The sequence below is a fragment of the Ciconia boyciana genome, chromosome 15 (assembly GCF_034638445.1).
Source record: "Ciconia boyciana chromosome 15, ASM3463844v1, whole genome shotgun sequence".
Classification (NCBI taxonomy): Eukaryota; Metazoa; Chordata; class Aves; order Ciconiiformes; family Ciconiidae; genus Ciconia; species Ciconia boyciana.
The window spans coordinates 13,509,282-13,531,749 of record NC_132948.1 but is presented as its reverse complement, the minus strand read 5'-3'; the positions used below and the strand labels follow the sequence as shown (position 1 = coordinate 13,531,749).

Sequence of the window (22,468 nt, the reverse complement as noted above, 5' to 3'; positions counted from 1 at the left end):
CTCTCTTGTGCTCCAGCTGTGGAAGCCACTGGGCCAAGTACTATCTTGCTGGCTGTTAAGAGAAGACAAAAAAGGTACAAGGTTTAAAAATAAGAATTTCCTCACTGTACACTGCAGAATTTGAATGCTTATCCCATGCATATAGTGTGTCCTATTTCCAATGAAGGGCAGTTTTACTCCAGGCATAACTCTTGGGTTGCACTTAACTGCAAATGGACTAGGTCTGCCTCTAATACTGTGTGTTCTTAAACTACACATGAAATATTCTTCCCCTCAGTACCACTGGTAGACCTATAAAAAAAAAAAGGATTATTTCCTAGATACAGTTTGACTGGTATTTCACATGGGTACTGATTTGATTTCACAATGTACAAACTTTGCAAGGGCTTCAGGAGTCTGCACAGGTATATTTTAAGCACAGTTTTGGGGGAAGACAACCACAGAATCAGAGGTCTTTTCCTGCACAATTCATTTGTAGCAATGAAAGAAGTTCTTAGAACAGTTAAGACCACAAAAGAATAATTATCAGATATAATTTTCAGTCTCCCTTCATACTGAATGCTTCCCATTCAACCATGCAAAAACTTATACTGTACCCAGCTGAAATCACTACGTAGAGAATTTAGAAAAGGCCTGAAAAAGAGGGTGCTTGAAATACTGCACTACATTCCCAACCATCTGAAAATGGTCTGTTCCAAAGGGCTGTATCACATAAAAAAGACCTAGTTAATAATGACCTTTAGTAGTGGCTCAGCAGAGACCCAGAGAATGGGACAGTGACGATGACTAAATCTGCTCAGTCAGTTAAGAATGACATGTGTGAAAAGCTGCCTCACACACTGCAGGTCAGGTCTGAAGAGAGAGTTTCATTAAGATGATATACCTGGAGACCAACACAACTGCCAGCAAAATGTCCAGTGTTTGCACAACAGTATCACTCTGTTTATAAAAGACAGACAGATAGATAATAAGGAATTTTGTTTTGATTTTGTGAGGGAATTCCTGTTAGAAAACTGCTAATGGAACTTGATATTCAAATATGTAATGCACAAATGCATTCAGTACAATCCCGTTTCTCCCCCAAATTCAAGCAATATTTTAAAAAAAGACAGCAAACCAGAAAGCAATGGATTATTATATGTACAACACACCTTTCCTACACCGATTTTCTGAAAACATGGCAAGGGGTTGTCGTCTTTGTATTTTCTCATGATGATCTGCCATAACTGTTGCTGTGTCCACTGTCTGCTGCAACTGAGACCTTGAGAAGTCTCTAGTCCTACCTTCGGGCTTCTGTCCATACTGCGCTGGTGTAAATAACCTAAAAATTAACAAATCGTCTTTCTGCACATATAAAAAACATACATGAGGAAGTTGTTAATCCCTTCTTCCTAGTACAAAATCAAGTTAAAAAGCAAATAGTTGTTTTTAGTCAATAATCTGAGCTAGAAGAGGTACCCAGCTGCAGAGCATACAGCAAGAAGGATCCTGCTTCTCTCAACATGCAGAAGAAACACAATACACTGTAAAATGCAAGTACACCAAATACTCTGAGGCTCCAGTCTTCTCTGAAAGATTACGTGGAGGGGTACAAGCATGACAGATCTCCCATATTCCTTAATCATCTTTGGAGTCCGGAGACAGCAAGAAAACTTCCCAAAAGTTGCTAATAAGGACCCAACTTCTTAATGGAGCAAAGTCTTAACTACGGCTAGGTGCAATGTAAGTCCAAAAAGCAGGGGATCTCTACTTCCGTGCATCATCAGGCAGTCTGGTTTTAAAAACATACTGCAATTGTAAAAGCTGACTTCACAATAACTGTTTCGTGTATACTACTTCAGGGAAACTAAAAGATGTCTAAACAGTAAAAGAATTAGTTCTTTTTCTGCTTTACATATATATTTTAGCTATTGCTTCCAATTCTTAGATTTCATTAGCTGACAAAGCTCCCTTCTGGCAGAACTGCCTAATAGATCTAGTGCAGGACATCCTCCTTGTCACCTGTTACAGCCGCGTGTTACACAAGCTGTCTTGGGCTTCAGTAACCATACTCTGCTCTTATCAGGTTAATTTATTGTAAAATGTTTAAGTCTACATTGCTCTACAGCAGAATTACATTTGCTCCAAGACTCAGAAATGAACCCTCCCAACTGCTCTTCAGAGAGAAGAGTCAATAGCAAAAATGAAAGGTCAAAATTTAACAGAACACCTTTTTTTCTTCCCTTCTTCCCCCCCCTGCCCCCAAGATTTCTTTAAGTGCTTTGCAAGCACATCTTAGACTTAAAATTAACTAGAAGGACAAGATTTAATTATTCTGCTTAGGAAACTCTACTGCAGAAGTCACTTCCACTCTTTGATCAAAAACACAACAGACTTCAACTCTATTGAGTTTGGCAGGAAAGATCACAACTGAGCCTTCATAAATGAAAAGAACTGTTAAGTGGTGAAAAGCAGCCTGCTTTCCCTCAGAAGACTGGCAGACAGTCTTCAGCAGTGATCAGTTTGGAAACAGAAGATAGCAAGAAAACCAAATGCTTCTGAATGAACCCTCTCGGCCCTCACAAATATCACTCATTTTCACCTGTTACTTAAAATAAATAAATAAATAAACAAAACACTGCATACCTATTTGGTTTGAGCTTTATCGGCTCAAGTCTGGGTGACGAACCAGAACAGTAGATCTCTTCAATAAGCTTCCTAGTTACCTTCAGTTTTGGCAGTATTTGTGCTTCATAGCAAGTCATTTGGTTTTCCATCCCAATCACATCAAAGAGAGACCAGTCTGCATGCTTAAGTTATTAAAAAAAAAACCAAAAAAGAAAAAGAAAACCCTAAAGAAATATTCTACTACCATTCAGTTGCAGTAAAAAAAATAATACTAGTAATAATACCACATTATCTGAGAATGATTAAAAAGCTCACAGCTGATGCCAGAATTAAACCAAAACGTGGAGGAGCCAAGCGTCACGTGATTTTGCAGAGAGCAGCTGCCGTTACTTTAAAAGGTTTGAGCAACCTACGCCAAGAAAATAGAGCATTACGCTCATGTTACCAAGAGTCAAACACAGGACAGCATCCTCAAATTACAAGCTCTGCAGTTAATTCCATGCTTGTAATTAAAACATTTGTCTTTGCAGAACTGTCATTCCAGACTCATTCATTCCCACCTTGATACAGTAACCCTACTTCCTTCACAAGCCTTTGACACTCACCCTGTCCCCCCACCCCAAAATCATTTTTCCAACAGCCTTAAAGGAGTAACTATTTGAATTCCCCAGGATGCATAATGCTACTGTTTTAGCTTTGTCCAGTCTTTCTTAAGCCTCTAGTCTTGCTGAAATCACTAGGAAAAAAAAAGGATGAAATCCCTTGTAATATAACTTTAACAAACAGACTATAGTTAAAACTAAACTGTGGAATCTGAGACAGCTTCTCATCTCCAGAGCTGTACACAGCTTAACTATGCCCTTACTGCTCCTCAGGACAGGACAAGAGCAGCACCTTTCCCTTGATTCCAAGGCCCATCAGTTTCGGTTAATTGGGAACTTTAAGCAAAACCAAATAATGTTGCAAAATAGTCTGACCTTCTTTGACAAGGACAGCAAATTCACAGCATACCTACTAAATTCAGTGCTACCATAAAGTCAGCAGTTATTATTTATAGTCTTAGCAGTTGCTTCTAAAAATAAATGAATTAGCAATTCAGATTCTGAAATTTAATTGGAATTTGAATTATGTGTAAGAAATTTTATGTCCTAAGCCACCTGCTCTCCCAGTCAAATCAAGTCAAGCACAAGAGAATTACTTCCCTACTCACCTTCCAAAGATCCCATCCTAATGCATTCAGCACTAGAGAAGCAGTTGTAAACTCCAGCGTGTCTAATACAAAGGAAGAACTTGGAAGCCGGGAACTTATCAGATCAGGATGGTTACACACCCTTAGCAGCTGCATCAGAATATGGAGGATACTGACAAAGTGCCCACTTCTAAGACATTCTTGAGTTCTGTTATTTAAAATGAAAATATAATTTAAATTATCTTTAAGAAACAGTGCTTTTTAGGAGCTTAGGTCTTTCTGCACACTCAAATTGTTTTTCTGAATAGATCTGATAATACCAAGTTATCAAACCTAGCAAAGTATGAGTTTAAAAATGCAGTTTTCCATTCCTCCAGCTTCTCTCACTTTCACACAAACTTTTAATAATTCATAGAATATATTCTGATTTTAAAACTCGAATTATCATAACCCTGAATTTCTCAAACCACTCTATTTCAAATGGAAATGATGTCAGATAATATATGAATGACATCAGATAATATATGAAACACATATTGTCAATATTAAGGCCTTTTTCTTTAACACCTGAATAAATATCACTTTAAATTATCAAATTCACTGGAAAACACAAACTAGACATATCAGAAAAGCAATGTAACATATAACCTAGGATATTCAGTTCCTAAATTTAGATAAAAACTGTGACACATGGTCAATTGTCTAACATAAGTATTTTGTCTTGTATACAGTTTGTCCCATAATCTGCAAATACTGTTTATTTACGCTTCTTTTCACCTCATAAAACAACTAGATCTAAATAAACAAACACAGAATGAAGAAATGGTTGAATGCAATTACCACTAAGTGTAGAACATGATTAGCCTGCACAGCACTATGATTATGCCAATGTGCTTTAATCTTTAGGTTTGCTCATGACTCACTTAGAAATAACACACTAGCAAACAAGCTCTCTTATTGTAACTGGAATGGTTCCTAACTTTAATGATGAATGAACAATTAAGGACTACTTGACAGATGTACCTTGGTTGAGACAAGATGTCCTTATACATTGACTTCTGCCGATTAGAAAGAGTACATGTAATCACATGCTCATATTTCCTTGGTAACTGCTTCTCAACATGAATTTTGGACCTCCGCAAAATAAATGACTGCACTGCCTAAAAGAATACAAAACAATAATTTCCTAATTGTATTTCCTCAGAGAAAGAGATACTAGTATTAAGACACTATCCTCAAGGGAGACGTACTCTCTGCACTCTCACTGCAACTCTCTGGTAATGATCTTCATTCCCCTCCACAGATGCTACCTTCGTAAAATCCAGATAGGATTGGGAAATCCCTGGAATCAGGAAACAGGCAATGGCCCACAGATCTTTTAAGGCAGTAGGCAGAAGCGTATCCATCAAGAGTAAACGATGATGACTGTGAACAATGCAGATAACAATTAAGGTAAGATCTATTTCATAACTTAAATTACATCACAGCAAGAAAATTTTTAAAACCTGCAGTTATAAGCGCTGAAGTTATTTCAGAAAGTAACTGACAGACAAAAGCAAAAAGAAAAATTTGAATGAATGCTTCAGACCTCTGGAGATTGAATATTGCATCCCAGTGCTTCTCTGTCAGATTATTACCATTCTGCCTCTCATCCAAAACTAGGTACCTCCATTGTACGCTCATGAATGCTTCACAGTCTTCAAATAATTGCTTGCAGGAGGCAATACATACATTAAAGTTGTTGGGGTCAGTCCATTCCTGCAACATAAAACCACAAAAATCCCAAAGGCTTTTTGGATGGCTTTCAGAGCAAAGATTATTAAGTGTTTCCTCTTCTGGGATTAAAATAGATTATCTTGCACTTTATCTCAGTGCAGTTCTTCAAAGCTTTCAAAATCCAAAAAGGGAAGAGAATGCTCAGTTTAACTCTCTGGTTGTGATGTCTGAAACATTATGTAAAATGTCCTTAACAGAAACTGGGTTTTTAAAGAAGAAAAAACTTTTCCTACAAAACACAGTAGGCCAAGTTTCCCAGCAATCCAAAAACAAGTGGCAATGAAAAGCCATCTTTCCTTAGACATTTTTAAATTGTTCCTTGAAGAGTTTGGACATGTTTCAGAATACTTATACTTGTTGTTACAGGTTATCAATAGTCTTCATACTTAATGGATAAATTCTAATCTCTAAGATTCGTATGTGTCAATCTTTAGGTAAATTCTACCCGGAAGTATCAAAATTATTATGGACTTGATTGCAGAAGCTGTCAAATGTGTGAATTAACATCCTAATATTTACTTTCAAAGGCAAATAAAAAATCAGAAACACAAGAAACAAAATTGCAAGAACTAAAGGAAAATTCACAGAACTAAAGGAATAAATATGCTCAAAGCTATGGCAATTTCGTTAATTTTCTTCTGCCCTGCTCAGATCACAAGGCAAGAAACAGTTACTACATGATTTATATGGCCCAATTCTACAAACTTGAGAGAGAAGTGAAAAATTGCTAGTAAATCTAAGATTATATGAAGGACTCCAATAAGGAAAGAAATTGAAAAGTAACTGGAAAAGACACATCATCCCAAAAGGAGGGATAAAAGTTGTATGTTGTAAAAGCATTAATGGAGGAACCCAAGAAGTTCCTTGTAACTATGGAAGTTGAAAATACAAAAATTAGAGGGGAAAAAAAAAAGCAGCAGCATATTTTGCAAATAAGTTTAGTGAAGTTTTGAAGGCTGAAAACACATACATGGCTTCTAAGCTACAAAATACACACCAAACTTCCTGTTGCTTCTTCTGGATTACGCATCAATTTCTCATCCAAAAAATGGCTAAATTCAACACATTTTCTTAATAAACTTCTGCAAATAGTGAGGTACAAGTCACTGGAGCAAAGAGGTGAGTTTCTCCATACAGAGATTAGGTACTAGTCAAAAATATCCATTCAAAGGGACATCATGCCAGTAAGTACATACACAAGAAGGCTAGCCAGACATTGCTGGTCATCAAAGCAGATTTTATTGGTAAATACCAAACTCTGCTTATGAACTAGAATTCATGAAAAGAGGAAATATCTTCATTCTTCCAATATGCTACATAACAAAAGAGAAAAGAACTAGGTTGTGATATCACTATACTAAAGTTTTTAACCACAATGGTGTAACCAGGACTCAGGCTGATACTTTCTTTCTGTGTAATGCTTATGTTACCCAGCACACATGTAGATGAAACAACGTTCCACAATACCTGTCTTTTTAAAAGAAGTTCTCCTGGGTTCCCAAGATACAGACGAACTTTCAAAGCAGGACACCAGCGTTTCAGTTCAATCTCCCACTTCAACACATTTAAGTTTGGTGAAACAACAAGAATAGGACCCCAATTACCTATAGAGATAAAAGGTACAGCGTGACTGGAAATGACTGCATACCACTTCAGAACTTACAAGAAAAGGCAATTGTGTATATACAAACAACATACACATGCACTAACAATGAAAGGAGTTGTGTATCCTTTTTTATAAAATTTATTCCAGGTACATTTCTTTAAATTATACATATTAAAAGCAATTCTTTTTTTTTCTTTTACTGAAAACACATTCACTAATGAACTGTTAAAAATATAGATTTACAAAATAAAAGATCTAGAATATTTCATACCTTCATTACATGCCAGGTGTGCAAAAAAAGCAACAACTTGCACTGTTTTTCCAAGTCCAGCTTCATCAGCCAGAATGCCATTGAGATTCATCTGATACAGCTTTGCCAACCACTCTAGTCCAGTCTTCTGATACTCCCTAAGAGTGCCGCACCACAAAGACGGAGTATCACTTTTTACTGCTCTTGTGATTTGAGCACTGCCTTTGGGTAACAACGCTTCTGCAGCAGCAGCTGCATCTGCTAAATCTCCCATGTATTTCTTTACAGTAGATGTGAGAAGATCTGGAAGTACCACTTCCTTCTGAAGGCTCTCTTTCTTATTCAAAGAGTCTCTTATTTCTGCACAAAATAATAAAAATCATGGTGCTGCCATATCTGAGATGAATAATTCATTAGCAGATTTGATGCCATTTGCAGCTAATCCAGGGTCTAAAGAACACAATAATTCTACACTAGAAGAATACTGTAAGTTTGTCAAACTTGACTACATAAACAAGGGCAGACGGCAGTGGGACCCAGGTGCACACATGATAGTTTTAGTGAATTCAGTCTCATGCATGGCCCCCAAGGGACATAAAACTAAACCCTAATACAAACAAGAGCTCAGCAACAAAAAGCCTTTACAGGGCATTTATCAAAGCTTTAGTAAGCTACAGGAAGTTAGCGAGCCAGAGAAAGGAGATATTTATGACTCAAAACTAAGACCAAAATACTAGCTCGTAAACATTTATTTTTATTTTATACTACTGCTACTACTAGTATGCAAAAGAAAAAAAAAGGTCATAAAAAAAAAAAAGTCCTAGGTTCTTATTACCTTTTTTTGAGATGTTCTGTGAGTTTAATGCTTTCTTCCTCCTCTCTTCTAACTCCACTTGCAGTTTTAAATCTACCACCTAAAATCGAGAGAGAGTGGAGGGAAAAAGAGCAGAAGGAAATGACAAACATGAACGCACTTAGCCTCAAATACAGCTACGAATTACTTCACATTTCTTCAACAGTAAGACAGGCATCAGACATGGCTACAATGCAGAGCCCTCAGAGAAAAAAACAGTGTGTACAAAACTGACCATGCATAGAAGTCATCCACATAATAAGCGAGAGCTACCCAAGAATAACTTACATCAAAACTTAAAAGTCTGCAGCGAGCCAACTGCACTGACCAGGATTAGTGAAGCACTCTCCTTCGTGACATATAAGGCCTGAAATTACTCATGCAACCATAACATGAAGCTATCTTTACCAACAGATAATATTCACCACTTGGGCTGAGCAAAGCTCAGTTGTAAGATTCTCACTGTTATGGTCCAATAGGTTTTTATTCAGTACGTCTTTAGATTTTTTTTTTTCATTTTTTTACATTTACCTGTTTAATGGTGGACCAGAAACGTTCAATTTCTCTAGCAGTAAAAGCAGCAACAGCCCTCAGATGCTTCTCTTCTCTTTTCTTGCATGTTTCCTTATGAAGTATCACATCCTCGTGATGACGAGCCACACTTAAAATCAGCTGAATAAAACCGTAAAATTATTTTAAGTTTTCACCATGTTCCATCTAACAAGCATATTTCTAAAGAAAAAAAAAAATGCAATCCCTTTAGGAGTACTGCCCAAACTTTAAAAACACAGTGGAGAGGCAAACCAAAACTCACACACCCTCAGCGATCACGTCCTAACCATGAAAATGCTGCCTATTCTTCCCCCCTTCTCAGGTTGAAAATATCAAATTCACATTACTCTCTTGGCAGTTATCATCTTCCATCTTCTTTCTTGAACAAAATCAGTTGCCATCCACTGCATTTCTTCCAAAAGGTAATCATGGTGTGATTTGTGCCGTGGGGCCTCTTGGAGTTTGGGTAGACGCTTCAGAGACCATAAACCTTCTTTCCTCAGTGCTGTTATCTGCTGCAGAATCTCATTTTCCTTCAAGTAAACATAATTAAACTTATGTTTCCTACTGCACAACACAAAAACAAGACAGAGACGCTGTGAAAAATGTTACATGAATAACCAATCAAAATGATTATTCAGTCCTTGGAAACATTCTACGCTGTTTGAAGTTGCACTTTATTAAAAGATAATGAATAACACATCTTGTGCAGATTTATGTAAAGTCTCTGAAGGACTTTGTGATGCAGCGGTATTATGTAAAATCAGTAGAGAAATTTGGGATGCAGTGGTACTCAGTCTTTAGAATTTCATTTTTTCCTCCTAAAATATAGTACCTCTATGTCTCATCAGAAGAGCAGGGCTGATTCAGTGAGAATTTTCACAGAATTGAAATGCCCTGCCAAATGGCAGATGGACAGAATTCCCTAAAAAGTTCATATAAAAATACATTTAGTTTATGGCATTTTTATTAACACGTTAAGTGTCCTGCAACTGCTGGCAAGTAAGCACAAGCAGCACAAATTCTCATTGTGATTTTTTCCCCTCTTGTTCTAAATATGCTGCATAAAATGTTAAAATAGTTGATTCTGCTTAATTACATCTCCTTTTAGGATTTCATTACGAGAACAAATTCTACTTTGCTAGAGAATCTGCCTGATTCCTCCTCATTCCTTTTCTTTATGCAAGAAAAATCATATGGCATATCTACACCACCAATTAAAACCAAAAGAGAGACACAGCTATCCACAGAGCATTCTAAATTTAAATTAAGACAAAGTTTTACTGTAAAGAAAGATTTATACCCAGCTGTGCTATACAGCAGCTCTCTAAAGCAAATTATTAGTGCTTGGTAAAGTCTTTTGCAAAATCTACTGAAACTATTCGCTCCTTTCTCCCCAGGCTGGAGTAATAAATTCTGTCATCCACGAAGTCTCAATACAAAACACAAAGGACAACACTGCCAGAACACAGTGAGAGGTCAGCACGCTGTTCCCTCTTGCTGCACCTTGTAACTTACTTACCTGCAACCTTCCACACACGTTTGAAATTTACTTTGAAGCATGAAATTAATTTGATTCAATGAAAGCGAAAATCCAGCACAAGAATATTTAAACTGAGAGTTGGGTAGCCATCACAAATGACATAAATGAACAGATATGTTCTTCACAGAAGTAAAATTTCCAGAGAAAATAGCGGTAAAGTGCCAAAAATTAATCTCGTCTAGACTTTCTTAACAAGACAGATGTTACCGCTCTGAGGATACTCTCTTCCCAGTATTCAGGCAGACTATTTAATGGTGGAGAATAGACGACAACAGCAATTACAATACAAACAAAGACAAAAACCAGCCGTTCAAAGCCACATACAATATACTATGCAAATCTGATACCTGTTGCTGTACAGGAACTGGAGTTGGGACCAAAAGCATGTGCTTCTTATCACAGCCTGCTGGTTGTACCTGCTGAAGAAAAGCCGGGTTCCTGCCGTGTGGAGCAGGTAAGGAACTATGCAAACTTGACCAGTTTGGTCCATTTTGCTGTTGGCTTTGCTCCTGGCTAATCTGTTGAGCCACTTGAGGAACAGGAGGCATTCCACCTGCAGAGAAACTTTTAAAAATTGCAATTTCAGTAGTTAAAATAGTGGAATATCAAAAAAAGCCAAAGAAAGTGGCAATACAGACTGTTACGTAGTTGGTCAAATCAACTTTCTACGATACTACATACAACTGCATACCTAAAAGCTATGAAGATGCAAATCAATCAGCATGCTAGTCTAGAAGGTACTTATCTGCTCTTTAACCTGACAACATGAAGATCTTTTTTTAACAACATCCTACAGAGAGGTGATAGCTAGGCAACCAATCTCTATCAGGGTATCAAATGACCAAAAAGGAAAAATTTCATGCAACAACATCAATTAAAGAAAACAACAAATTAGGCACAGAGGGTACAAATTTAAGCCCAATGCATGGAAAATGAGATGTGCAGCGCTCACTAAGATTTCTAAGATTTTCTCCAGAGGGTTTTTAAATCGTATGATAATTGGTATTCGATATAATGTTACAATTACAGAAAATCTCATTAAAGCAATTATCTTTAATTACAAAGCTTAAAACTTACATTTGGTCATAAATACTTTATCACAAATCATTAATATACGTATGAGAGGTACCAGCGTTATTTTAAAGGTTGCGACATTTTTTTTAAACTGTTATAAAAACTAATTATGAGTCTCTATGTGAAGTACTATTTTGGAACTAAAATGAAGCTAACCTAATAAAGTATCTCATTATCAATAAAATGGTGCATTGGTCTACCACCTCCAAAGCCCTATTCACATTTACCTTTGATTTCACTTTTACATCCTCCTTTTTTTGCTATGACATTATTTTTATGGTCACAGAATTGCTTCCTGCCCAACTTTTATAAGAGAGTTCATCTCAATGGTCATTGACCTTTTAGCTCAATTTAACCACTTGAATTCTTTATCATTACAGTAGATTTATCCAGTTACTTTATTTCTAGCAGTCAGACACAGACAATTCCTGCAGCACGACGACACAGGATAGTCAACAGGCGCTTCAGGCTTTCCCCAACACACGGACTCACGATGACCAGCACTACAGCGTGGAGACTGAGCGAGGCTGGTGCTCTCGTACACGGTCACGCACTGGAGACGATGGAAGCTGTAACAACAGGGTGATGCCTGGCGTCACTCATGCAATTCCCAGACCTCTCATTTCATAAAGCGCTGCTGTTTGAGGGGCAGAATGATTTATCCTACAAGTACATTACAGCCACATATGGCATTAATACAAACCCAAGCGGGGTTTGAATGCTGCCTTCAAAATGGGATAACGTCTGCAGCACTACTGGCCAGGCTGTGAAGAAGCTTGAATGCAAAGATAAAGTTATCTGAAGGTACAAGGGCAATGCATTATTAAACCCCCTCTGCTGCAAGATGCACCTGAAACCCGTCGGTGCCGGGCGGGGCGGGTAGCGTCACCTGCAGCTCTCCTGTCAGGAACTTTCCAACCGGCTGCAATGCAGCGCCCGCCGCTGCACGGCTCCTGACTGACGGCCACGGAGGGGCTGCGGTACCCGAGGGAGGAAGGAGGCAGTTTACTTCACGCCCTCCATCTTCCACGAAAGAGAAAAACAGACTCTAACGCCCAGCTCAGCAGCCCTGGCGCGGCATCTGGGTGCGCACACCGAGGCGGGAGAGCCCGCCCTCAGCTGCCTCAGAGCGCCCGCGCGACCCCGACCTCTCCGCCGCCCCCAGCCCTCGCCCACCTCTGACCCCACTCGGTGCCCCGTTCCCCCGCACCGCCACGGCACCGCCACACACCTGGGCCGCCGGGCCCCGCCGGGCGCCCGCCTCTGACCCCACTCGGTGCCCCGTTCCCCCGCACCGCCGCCGCCCCGCACACACCTGGGCCGCCGGGCCCCGCCGGGCCCGCCCCGCCGCGCAGCGCTCCGCGAGGCACAGCGACCGCAGCGCCCCCTCGCGGCCGCGGCCACGCCGGCAGCCGCCCCTCGCCCCGCCCCCTCAGCCGGCCCCGCCCCCTCAGCCGGCCCCGCCCCGCCGGGCGCTAAGCGATACCGTTCCCCTCTCACCTGGGGGGAGGGGGAGCACCCCCCACCCGCAAAGAGAGGGGGTGAGCTGCGCGCATGCGCGAAGCCCGGGTGGCGCTGGGGCGGGCAGGCCGGCTCCTGCAGCGCAGCGGCAAGTGGAGCTCAGGCAGCGGCAAGGGATCTCCTTTTCCCTGGAAATACAGCGCTTCCCCTCGGGCGGCCGGCAGGCCCCATGCCAGGGCGCCACGAAGGGCCACCAGCGGGGCACCGCGCCCCAGTGCAGGCACCTGCCAGGGCCGTCCGGGCTGAGGCGTCCGAGGGCCGCTGCGGGCCTTCCGCGGCCGGGCTGTCCGTGCCCTCCACAGCGGCCTTCGCATCCAGCCCCGCGCTCCGGCCGAGTATTTTCTTCCCCGTAACGCACCTTAGTGTTGCGCCCTTTCAAAGAGTCCGTTTTAGAATTTAAACTACCTCTGTATTTTTTTTTTTTATTCAGCTCCTGCACTGAAACGGGGGCTGAAATACCAAATTAATAATCCCCATGAAATAAAACAGCACACATACCAAGAAGTAAGAAATACCCTTTTTTATTATTATTATTATTTTGTTTTCTCTGAAAGCTATAAATAGAAATTCTCGTTGATTTCAACTGAGATGCATGTCAGTTTTGGGGCCTTTATTATAAGCAAATAAAGGGGGTTTTTTTTCAGATTGAAAGGGATAGAAAGATAGAGCTTTGGATAGAAGACTAATGCAGATTAGGTCAATAGTATGAACAAAAGCAAGGGATATAAATGAAAATTACCTAGGTAGAGTCCCTCTCCAGAACACTTTTACACACTCGCTCTGATAAAATAGAGCAACGCCTTCACAATAAAATCGAAAGCACTAATTAAAACCCAGACGAAATAAACAAAGCAAATCCCTTTTTTAAGGGACACCTGCGCTCTGGGGAAAAAAACCAAACAAACAAACAAAAAAACCCCCAACTAATTCCAGAAGGAGCCATAAAATCAGAGGCTTTGGCCAGAAACCACTGAATGAAGGAGCAAAGAGCTGCCTCCTCATACTCAGTAACCACCGTATTACAAAGCAAGTCTCCCTACAGACCCAGCTAGGGAAGCGTATCAAGCACTCGTACCAACACCCGAATGCTTGGAGAGTCTTGTTCCACTCCTTCCAAAAGTGTTCTACAAGCAGGAAGGGCAGGAAGGCTGCTGCCTTTACTTGTTTTTTCTTCCACCACCTCCGTGGAGAGTTGGAAACAAGAACCAGAAGTCAAACCACAGTTGGGGAAAGGAGAGCAAGAACTCCAGAGTATGCAGATCCCCAAAACACAGAAAATTAAAACTGATTCCCAAAGGAAGACAGTCCTCAGATGTGCTTCCTGTATCATTGCACACATTCCTCTGTTCTGAGCAGCTTGATGGGAATTACGAGTTCACACACAGAGTGAAGGCAGACTTGATTAAAGCCCAGAGGAAGTCAGCACCATGCCTTTCACGCATGCTAAATTGATTCAACCCCAAATCTAGCAAATGTCTAGACAGTTTCCACTAAGACCAGAAATACTAAACCAGCAGCAACACATTTCATGATGCACCACAGGCAACGCTAGAATGTTCATGGCTGCACACCTTGAATTGCAGTCCTAACAACTGATTCACATCTTCTCCTCACGTCTCAACTACAGGTCTGTGAAACGACACCTCAGGCAGTAAAGGCTCAACTACACACGTAGCTGCGGATCTATGTTCCTGAGTCTGCCCAAGCACACGGGCAATACTGGGAGGATGACATCTCCCAAAGAAAAGGTCTCGTCTTGAAATACACAGTTCAGTCCATGTTCCAAAATTAAGACCTCTCACTGAGTAAGGAATAATTTCTTTTAGACTTGCAAAGCTTTAGAAAAGACAGAAAATTTGTTTCAATACCAAAAGAATTCACAGCATTCAGCATGATAATGAGTTCCTAACCAATGCAATGTTATTCCACAGGAAAGGCACGGATGACATGGAAAATAAAAGTTTAATGGTGTTTAGAGATCAGGTTAAGTAAAGGTGAAGAAAATAATAAATTAAAAAAAAAAAATCAAAAGTCATGGAGTCATAACTTCATGATATAATAACCAAAAAGAGAGTATATTAAAATGTTTGCCCCATCTTTATGTAGAGATTATACATATTCAAATACCATTTTCCAGGTAAACATATAATAAAAAACATGATTCAAATAGCAATTAAGATATCCTGCATGACAAGATTCTTTTAGAAAGCTTCTTTTACGTTACACTATTTTCAAGTATATCAGTCAGGCTAATCAGTCAGTGGTATAAAAAGCCTCTTTCACTTTTTCTACTGCACTGTTTTCCCCACCCAGTTTCTCCTGGGCATCCGGTTCTTGTTCTGCAAGCACACAAACCCCTGCTTTACTGGATTCTTGGATTTAGAAAGGCCACTTTTTTGTAGACAAAGGGAATTCCAAGCAGTAAGGGTCCCACGTCCAGCCACTTACTGGCTCAGTCAGAATCATCATCACAACCATCACTGCCTTCAAGATCGCTGCTGTTCTATAAAGTAAAATAGAAAATGGTTTGTCAGTATTTCATTCACATCTAGAGACTGACCTAAATCAAAGACATTGATTTTAAACTTCTCCAAAAGTCTAAGAAAACAGGGCTAGATCCCAACTTCATGCCTTAGACCCATCTATTGTAACAAACTTCTGTGATGGTAAATGATTCTTTTCTTGTAGCAAAATAAATTGTACATTGTGTTACACTCACCAGCAGAAGAAATCTCTTCTCATTTATATCTACAACTGCATGATTACAACCTGCAGTATGTGGGAAACTTAAAGTGGGGAAATAGCATGAAATGTTGATGTTTAAAATAAATGCAAGGGAGACAAGTTAACAAGTGCTTTTTTCATGCCAGTCCCTCAAAAGTTAAGTTTGTTACATTGTCTAAAGCCAGATGTGAGAATTTTGTTTTGTCTGCTGCAGAGAATTTATGTCCAAACTGTATTAGAGATATGCAAGGGCTCACTAATACTTGTTTAAAAACAAAGTCAGTATTAGGGAAATACTACAAATGTTAGCAACTTAGAAGGAAACTGAAGTCTGAGTTCTTAACTGGAAGCCACTCCTTCAGGAGTAAGTCAATACGGTGCGGTAAATTTGGGGGGATTACATAATTTTTTGAAGCAAGTATTTTGACTGCTATGATTGGCATCAAAGGATTTTATAAAGAAAGGCTAACATGACAATATGCCTGTAGTTACTCCTTTTTTTCCTCACCACCACTTGCTGAAAACATATAAACCCCCAAATCCTATGAATTTTACATTGACAATTTAATATCCTACTACAAAACAAATTCTGAGAGACTTAGACGGTTGCCTTCGTAACAGCAACCGCAGCTCACTGAAGTGCAAACAGCCTGCAAAATCTCAAAGGAGTCTGTCATATCATCCCTTATTTATCCTTCTCCAGACAGCTTTGTGCTAACTACGATGCCAAAGCTGTATTTGGTGGAGTTTATCTAAAGCAAGCAGACCTGCCTCCTGCTAGCAATACGTCAGTGATTTTGAACCTGTCAGCAGTACGTCCCATCAGCATTATCATCAAGACCCCTGAGCTAGGTGAGACTCTCTGCACCACACGGTCTCTTTGGGTCCCATTTAACCAAACTAATGTGGCATTTGTCATAACCTCCTGTCACAAATGTCCTCACACAGCACGACACTTCAGAAAAACAATTACCACAAGTACAAAAATAACCCTGAGAAATTTCTGGTATCTTGCTTGCACTATTCAACGAGGCCGTAAATTTTATTTTATATGGTGAAACTCTTTCTCCTACTCAAACAAAAAATAGCAGAGACAGGATTAAGCCTAACATTCTTTAGAGCAGGATTATTATCTACACAAACTAAAGCTAATTTTAAAGACTCCATTAAATGAAAAAAGATAATTATTTTCTTCCAAGTTGCACTACACAGAATTTTTAGCCCTGCCCATCATTCGTCCTTCAAGGATTTGCCAGCCCTGTGACCAAGAAAACTTGAATTACATACAGAACTGTAAGATATCTTTAGGTCATCAAGTCCAACGTCCCACTCAAGCAAGGCTTGCTTCAAAGTTAGATCAGGTTGATCAGGGACTTGTCCAATCAAGCACTGTTGTATTTTAGGTCACTCCAGTGGTTGTCAATTTAAAGAAATACTTTGTGAGCATGACTCAAGATTCCTCATGCGGTTTCCAACCTACTTCTAGCACGTCCCAAACATCTTTCCACTCTTTTCTTATGAGGCTATTCTACATCTCAACCAGAAAAAAAAATTCTTTAACTTAAAACTGAAATTTTATTTTGGTTAAAAATGTATTCTACACTTTTGTTTTATTGCCAACTGACAGCAGTTCCTGTTGTCAGAAATCAGATTTCACAGTGTGTCATTTTACTCAGTAGGAGTTGGTCTGATGACCCATTCTGAGCTCATGGTAGATTTACTTAAAAAAGCTGGTCCTAAATTTCCCCGATTCCAAACCTTATCTCATGAAAAGGGCATTACACAAAATGAGAATTAGCCCAAAATCAGTGAATACAAAGAGCCAGCAGGTATTTAAAGGGAAATTGTCAACCTGAAAACTAGTGTCTCAAACAGCTTCACAATAGCAAAGGCTGGTGATGTGTCCACAATTTCTGTTGCCAGTTTATGAGTCTGCAAATTGGCCTCTGCTTTAAAGCATTCCTTCCTCCCTGCCTCAACTGCTCCATGCAAAACCCTGCAAAAATAACATTTTGTGTAGTTCATTCCACTATCATCAAGTACACAAAGATGGAAAAGATAACAAACATTTCATACTCCAGATGACTGTCGTCTTCCACGGCATATTCATGGAAAACAAAAATGTTAGTAAGGGAAGAGCTACTTCAACTTGACAGCTTCCATTTGATAAAATAATGGCTTCAATCGTTACCTTTGAATTTTTGTTGTTAGCTTGCATCCCAACAACAGAAGAGTTGAAGTCATGAATGGAGAGGGTGTTTAGCCAGTTCACCATGGATTTCTCTTCCTTTTCCGTGTTGATAATGGTAGGATAGATATACTGCTCTTTGAAAAGAGCAATCTTCTCCTCCTCCTCTGTCCACTCCAGTGGCTCATGCAGCCCATCATTTCCAAAACGTCTGTTGTATTTTTCAAAGTGTACTCTTTCCAAGACCAGCCCAAGTCCTGGAGCTTTGGGGACATCTACTTTCTCCTCTCCCCAGCTGCGCTCTATGATAGACTCGGCAGCATAACCTTTCACAATAGCTATCACCAGCCCAATCATCTTCCTTATTTGGTGCATCATGAAACTCTGACCTTTCACTTTGATCACTGCAAATTCTATGTTTTCCCTCACAAATGGCTCTCCACAGTACATCTCCATTATGTACCGCTTGGCACTGGGGTCCCTGGGTCCCTTCTGAGATGTGAAGTTGTGGAAGTTGTGTGTTCCTTTATAGCATGCAAGCAGTTTATTGACTTTTTCAAGGGTCTCTTTGTCCAGTCGATAAACCTCTTCTTGCACATCATGATCTTTATGGGCAAAGGCAAATGTCGGCAGCATGTAAGAGTAGGTTCTGGCATCACATTTGTTCTTGGAGTTGAATCCCCCAGTGACTCTCTTCAGACCTTATTTTAAAAGTGACATGAGGTTTTTGAATCAGTAGGTTACAACCTGATTGTGATCTCCCTCCTACCAACAAGAATATTTTTAAAATAAAATACAGTCAAAAGATAGGCTTATTTTATACAACCCTAATTTCAAACTAACAGAAACATAGGAATTCATGTTAAAACTAAACTGCTTATGAGTAAAATTCTAATGGTAAGGGAGAGACCTTCTGCAGGAGAAAGCTCCTCTTCGAAAACATTTTCTCTGCCCATTCCAGTATCCTTACCCAGAATTCTGATGTGAGAAGGAAGATGGTTATTGATCTTTTCTAAGATGTCATCTATTAGCCTGACTTTTAGCGACACAATCTGTCCAGCTGCAGACACACCCTATAAAAACCATAAAACACACAAACACATAATTATGTACCTTGGAAGCTCTGGGATAGCACTTGCAGAATTGAAATAGCTGAAGAACAAGTTTATTCAGTTTTCTCACTGGTCATTCCAGGCTGAAGCGAGGCAAAGGCAAGGCCACAAGCAGAAATCCAAGTCAGAGTACTCCTGGAAGACCTCCTGGTGCTGTATAGCCATACAGCACCTTCGCAATCTTAGATAGCAGAATATTGCACTCCCTTCCATGACATCTCACTGTATTTGACTGCTATTAAGTAAAGCATCAACTGAAAAGAAATTACTTATACATAAGATCAGCCATGAACTCCAGTTCAGACTTAGAACCCCACTGTGGCAGGCTTAAAATCAACCGAGATGCAGCTAAACTCTCAAGCGCCGCATCAACCAGGCAGCAGCAACGAGGAGGAGCAGCAGCAGCAGGTTGGGAGGCTGAAGCAGATGAATGTGACAGAAATACAGACAAAGTTTAGGTAGGAAGCACCAGCTTTACAAACACCATCTAATCAATATCCTGCGCTTTCTAAATGTTTGCTTGTACTTAAGCTCTGTAGTGGATGAAAGGAGAAATTTCAAGCAACAGTCACTGTGCTACTGGATCTCACTCTAGACAACGCTTTTCCAGTCAATCCCAGTAGCACTGGTGGGGGTACGCCAGAGTTTATGAGAGCACAGGCCCTAACCAACGTACCTTATCTGTTCGAGCACACCGCTGAAAAGACATTTTCTTCATATCTTCCCCATGGTTTTCTGGGATGCAGCCTGACTGAACAAGGGCAGATACTAAGTCATCTTCAATCGTCTTGAACTGTGAAGATCCCACGTTTCTCTACAAGAGGATATATAGTAAAAATAAGTACAGAACAAATAGTAATAATTGGATAATTGAAGCTGGTAACTGAAAAATTTTGTTAATCAAACATTGTCGTGAAATTCTTTAAAAGCCTTCCCTTCACAGCCCTAAAAGCACTGCCATTCTCTAAAAAAACTAACTATATTTTATACAGACAATGTTAATAAAACACCTACATTCTGATTTACCTTTTACTGTTATTGCCAGTGAAGGGTAACTTCTAATTTCACTGTGCAATACTTCTGCAATGGAGTTTTCTGATGATTCCTTCAACTGCATGAAACAGCACCAGTGACACACTGTTCCAGTGCCTACAAGTTAACAGCTGCTGCTCCAAACCTGCCCTCTGCAAATTCTGCTTCTCGAAATTAGATTGGGTTCTTCTGCTCCGTTCACCTGAGCTGTTGTGTAACACAGCCTATGGTTTTCTCCAGTGACTTCTGCGCTCAACACACAGATGGACTATAACAGAAATGCACAACTCCACTTGTGCGTGAGGCTTCAAAGCACGCACCCTCGATACGTACCATTCAATTACGCGAGCAGTAAAGCTAACAGGTGCTTACACGGATGTGCCCACAAGCAGAAGGTTTACTGCTGTTGAACAAATCTACTTTGTTGCATAAGCATGAGAGACTCCCTTTCCTGTCCATGTGCAATCTTATCAATTATCCCGTGGAGCTTTTAAAGTACGCCTCGATAGTGCGTATGGAGCTTGCAGTACGCTGAGAGGAGCAGCAGATGGAGCAAGATCATCCTCTTGCTGCCAATACTGTGTGCCACAAGACCACCCCTGCACCGGCGGGTCTGGTGCTGGGGCCCTGCTCCAGTGCTGGTGCCATCACAAAGCAACATCCCTTTTCTTCCACACGCAAACACAGAAGTCTTGCGACAGTTTTCCTGTTTCTAAACTGCTACAAGCTGCCCCATTAAGAGTGCATCAAAAAAGGAAAATTTAAAATATCTTCAAGTCAGATAATCTTTTCAAAAGTACAGGAGGCGGCAACATAGAGGCAAATTTGTTTCATTCAAATACGCAGCTCAGTTCTCTGGAATCTGCACGTAGTGAGACAACTTGAGGCCCAACCTAAAAGAAACGTAGCCCAACTGTTTTGAAATGTAAAGCTTCAGCCAGAAGCTGGAGCACTGGTCAGAAGAGGATCGCTACACAGCACTTCAGGTTTTGACAGAACTGCAGTGCCCGTGCTTTCAGCCTCCTCAAGAACCTTGTCTGCAGCAGTTTTTGAAAGATCTTCTGCTGATGCTCTATACTAAAGGCAGACTCACTAGAATCACCAAATATCAGAGAGGTACCACTGACTTTTTTTATTCAAGTTACTACCAAGCCATTTGAATCCAGGCATGCACTGTTCCTGCCTCAGCTTTTCAAGCTGCAACTGCTTCCCTGCGCAGTCACTATGACTACAGTTATAAACCCAACAGACTTCAAAAAAAAGCAGGCCACGTTGTTTTGCCAAGCCACATACTTGCATCCCATGGTAGCCTTTCCCTGAATATGCCATCAACAACACAATCTTCCTTTTGGGTGACTTTTTATTCTGATCCTCTGCATCGTCCTCATCCGCATCTCTCTTCAACCTTTTATTTTGATGTCCATTTCCTTCTAGCCTTTCAACCACCTCACTGCTGCTGTTCAGCCTCTTCATCTGGCTGGCGACCGCTGCTCTCAACTCCTCGGCCATTGTGAGAACCTGCAAGGGACAGAGCAGCAGACAGGACTCAGCAAGGAACTGAGGCAAAAAGCGGCAGCTCCATCCCCCGGCGCAGCAGAGGGGGGCACCCAGAGCTGTTTAACAAGCTGGAGGCAGGAATGGCGCCCACCCCCTGCTCCCTCCCAGGCCGTGTCACCCCCCCGAGGCTGCCACCGTTCGCTGAAGGAGAAGGGAAGCAGGGCCCGCACAGCCTGGCCCACACGGCAGCCCGCAGCCCGGCGGGCCTGCTGGGAAGATCGGCTGGGTGAGAAGAGAGCGAACCCAGGCGGTTCCCCCGCGGCCCACCCGGCCTCTCCCACCTCCCCAACGCGAGCGGCAGAGCGCGGCGGCCCGGCGGGTACGTACGCTGCCCAGCCGGCGCCAGGGCCCGCCGCACGCCGTGCTCGCCGGGGCGGAAAGGCCGCAGCTCACAACCCTCAGCCCCCACCGCAGCCGCAGCATCGTCCCCGGCGCAGGCCGCGACGGGCGGGAGAGGCGGGCGGGCGGGCGACCGCCCTCGGCCTCGGCCCCGGCCTCTGTCCCGGCCCCGGCCCCCGGCCCCCCGCCTCCCGCCGCCGCCTCCCGCCGCCGCCGCCGCCACTTACGCGGGCGCTGCGGAGCGACGCCACCGCGCGGCCGCGGCGCGAGAAAGCCACGTGCTGCCCTACGGCGGCCGCGAGGGGACAGGGAGGCGCTGAGGGGCGGGGCGGCGCTGAGGGGAGCGGGGCGGCGCGGGCCGGGCCGGGCGCGGGGCCGAGGTTCCCGCCCTTGGGGCGGCCCATTCGTGTCACGGCAGGACCAAGGCCGTCCCCACCAGGTCACAGCCCGGTCCTGCTGGCTGCTTACAGCAAGGCTGCTCCTTCCCGGAGCGTGTGGCTGGGGAGCAGGTCGCTCTCTGGGCTGTACAAACGGATGGCCAGGTG

At 41.8% G+C, this 22,468-nt stretch overlaps 1 protein-coding gene and 1 long non-coding RNA gene across 3 annotated transcripts; both read right to left on the bottom strand.

Annotated features, from left to right (window-relative positions):
• Positions 1–30: 30 nt before the first annotated feature.
• On the bottom strand, positions 31–2,759 carry LOC140659754 (uncharacterized). The gene is made up of 3 exons (XR_012045208.1): positions 2,626–2,759; positions 1,152–1,321; positions 31–52 (listed from the first exon to the last, which is right to left on the bottom strand). It is a non-coding gene; the product is annotated as an uncharacterized lncRNA (long non-coding RNA).
• A 10,734-nt stretch (positions 2,760–13,493) lies between these two features.
• PUS1 (pseudouridine synthase 1) lies at positions 13,494–22,220 on the bottom strand. Of its 2 annotated transcripts, none has more exons than XM_072880265.1 (6): positions 22,151–22,220; positions 21,321–21,545; positions 19,672–19,809; positions 18,854–18,956; positions 17,887–18,584; positions 13,494–15,474 (listed from the first exon to the last, which is right to left on the bottom strand). In XM_072880265.1, the coding sequence occupies exons 2-6, from the start codon at positions 21,534–21,536 to the stop codon at positions 15,424–15,426; spliced, it is 1,206 nt and encodes a 401-aa protein (XP_072736366.1). In that variant the 5' UTR covers positions 21,537–21,545; positions 22,151–22,220; the 3' UTR covers positions 13,494–15,423. The 2 variants fall into 2 exon arrangements, with proteins under 2 accessions (XP_072736366.1, XP_072736365.1); XM_072880264.1 differs by lacking the exon at positions 22,151–22,220 and adding an exon at positions 21,912–22,144.
• Positions 22,221–22,468: the final 248 nt, after the last annotated feature.

What these genes read in the sequence shown, in the direction of transcription:
- PUS1 (XM_072880264.1), bottom strand. Translation starts at nt 22,007, where the DNA reads ATGCTGCGGCTGCGGTGGGGGCTGAGGGTTGTGAGCTGCGGCCTTTCC. An exon ending in AAGGCTACCATGGGATGCAA is followed by an intron (nt 19,810 to 21,320) that starts GTATGTGGCTTG and finishes ATCCTCTTGTAG; the next exon opens with AGAAACGTGGGATCTTCACA. An exon ending in CTAACAACAAAAATTCAAAG is followed by an intron (nt 15,475 to 17,886) that starts GTAACGATTGAA and finishes TTTACTTTATAG; the next exon opens with AACAGCAGCGATCTTGAAGG.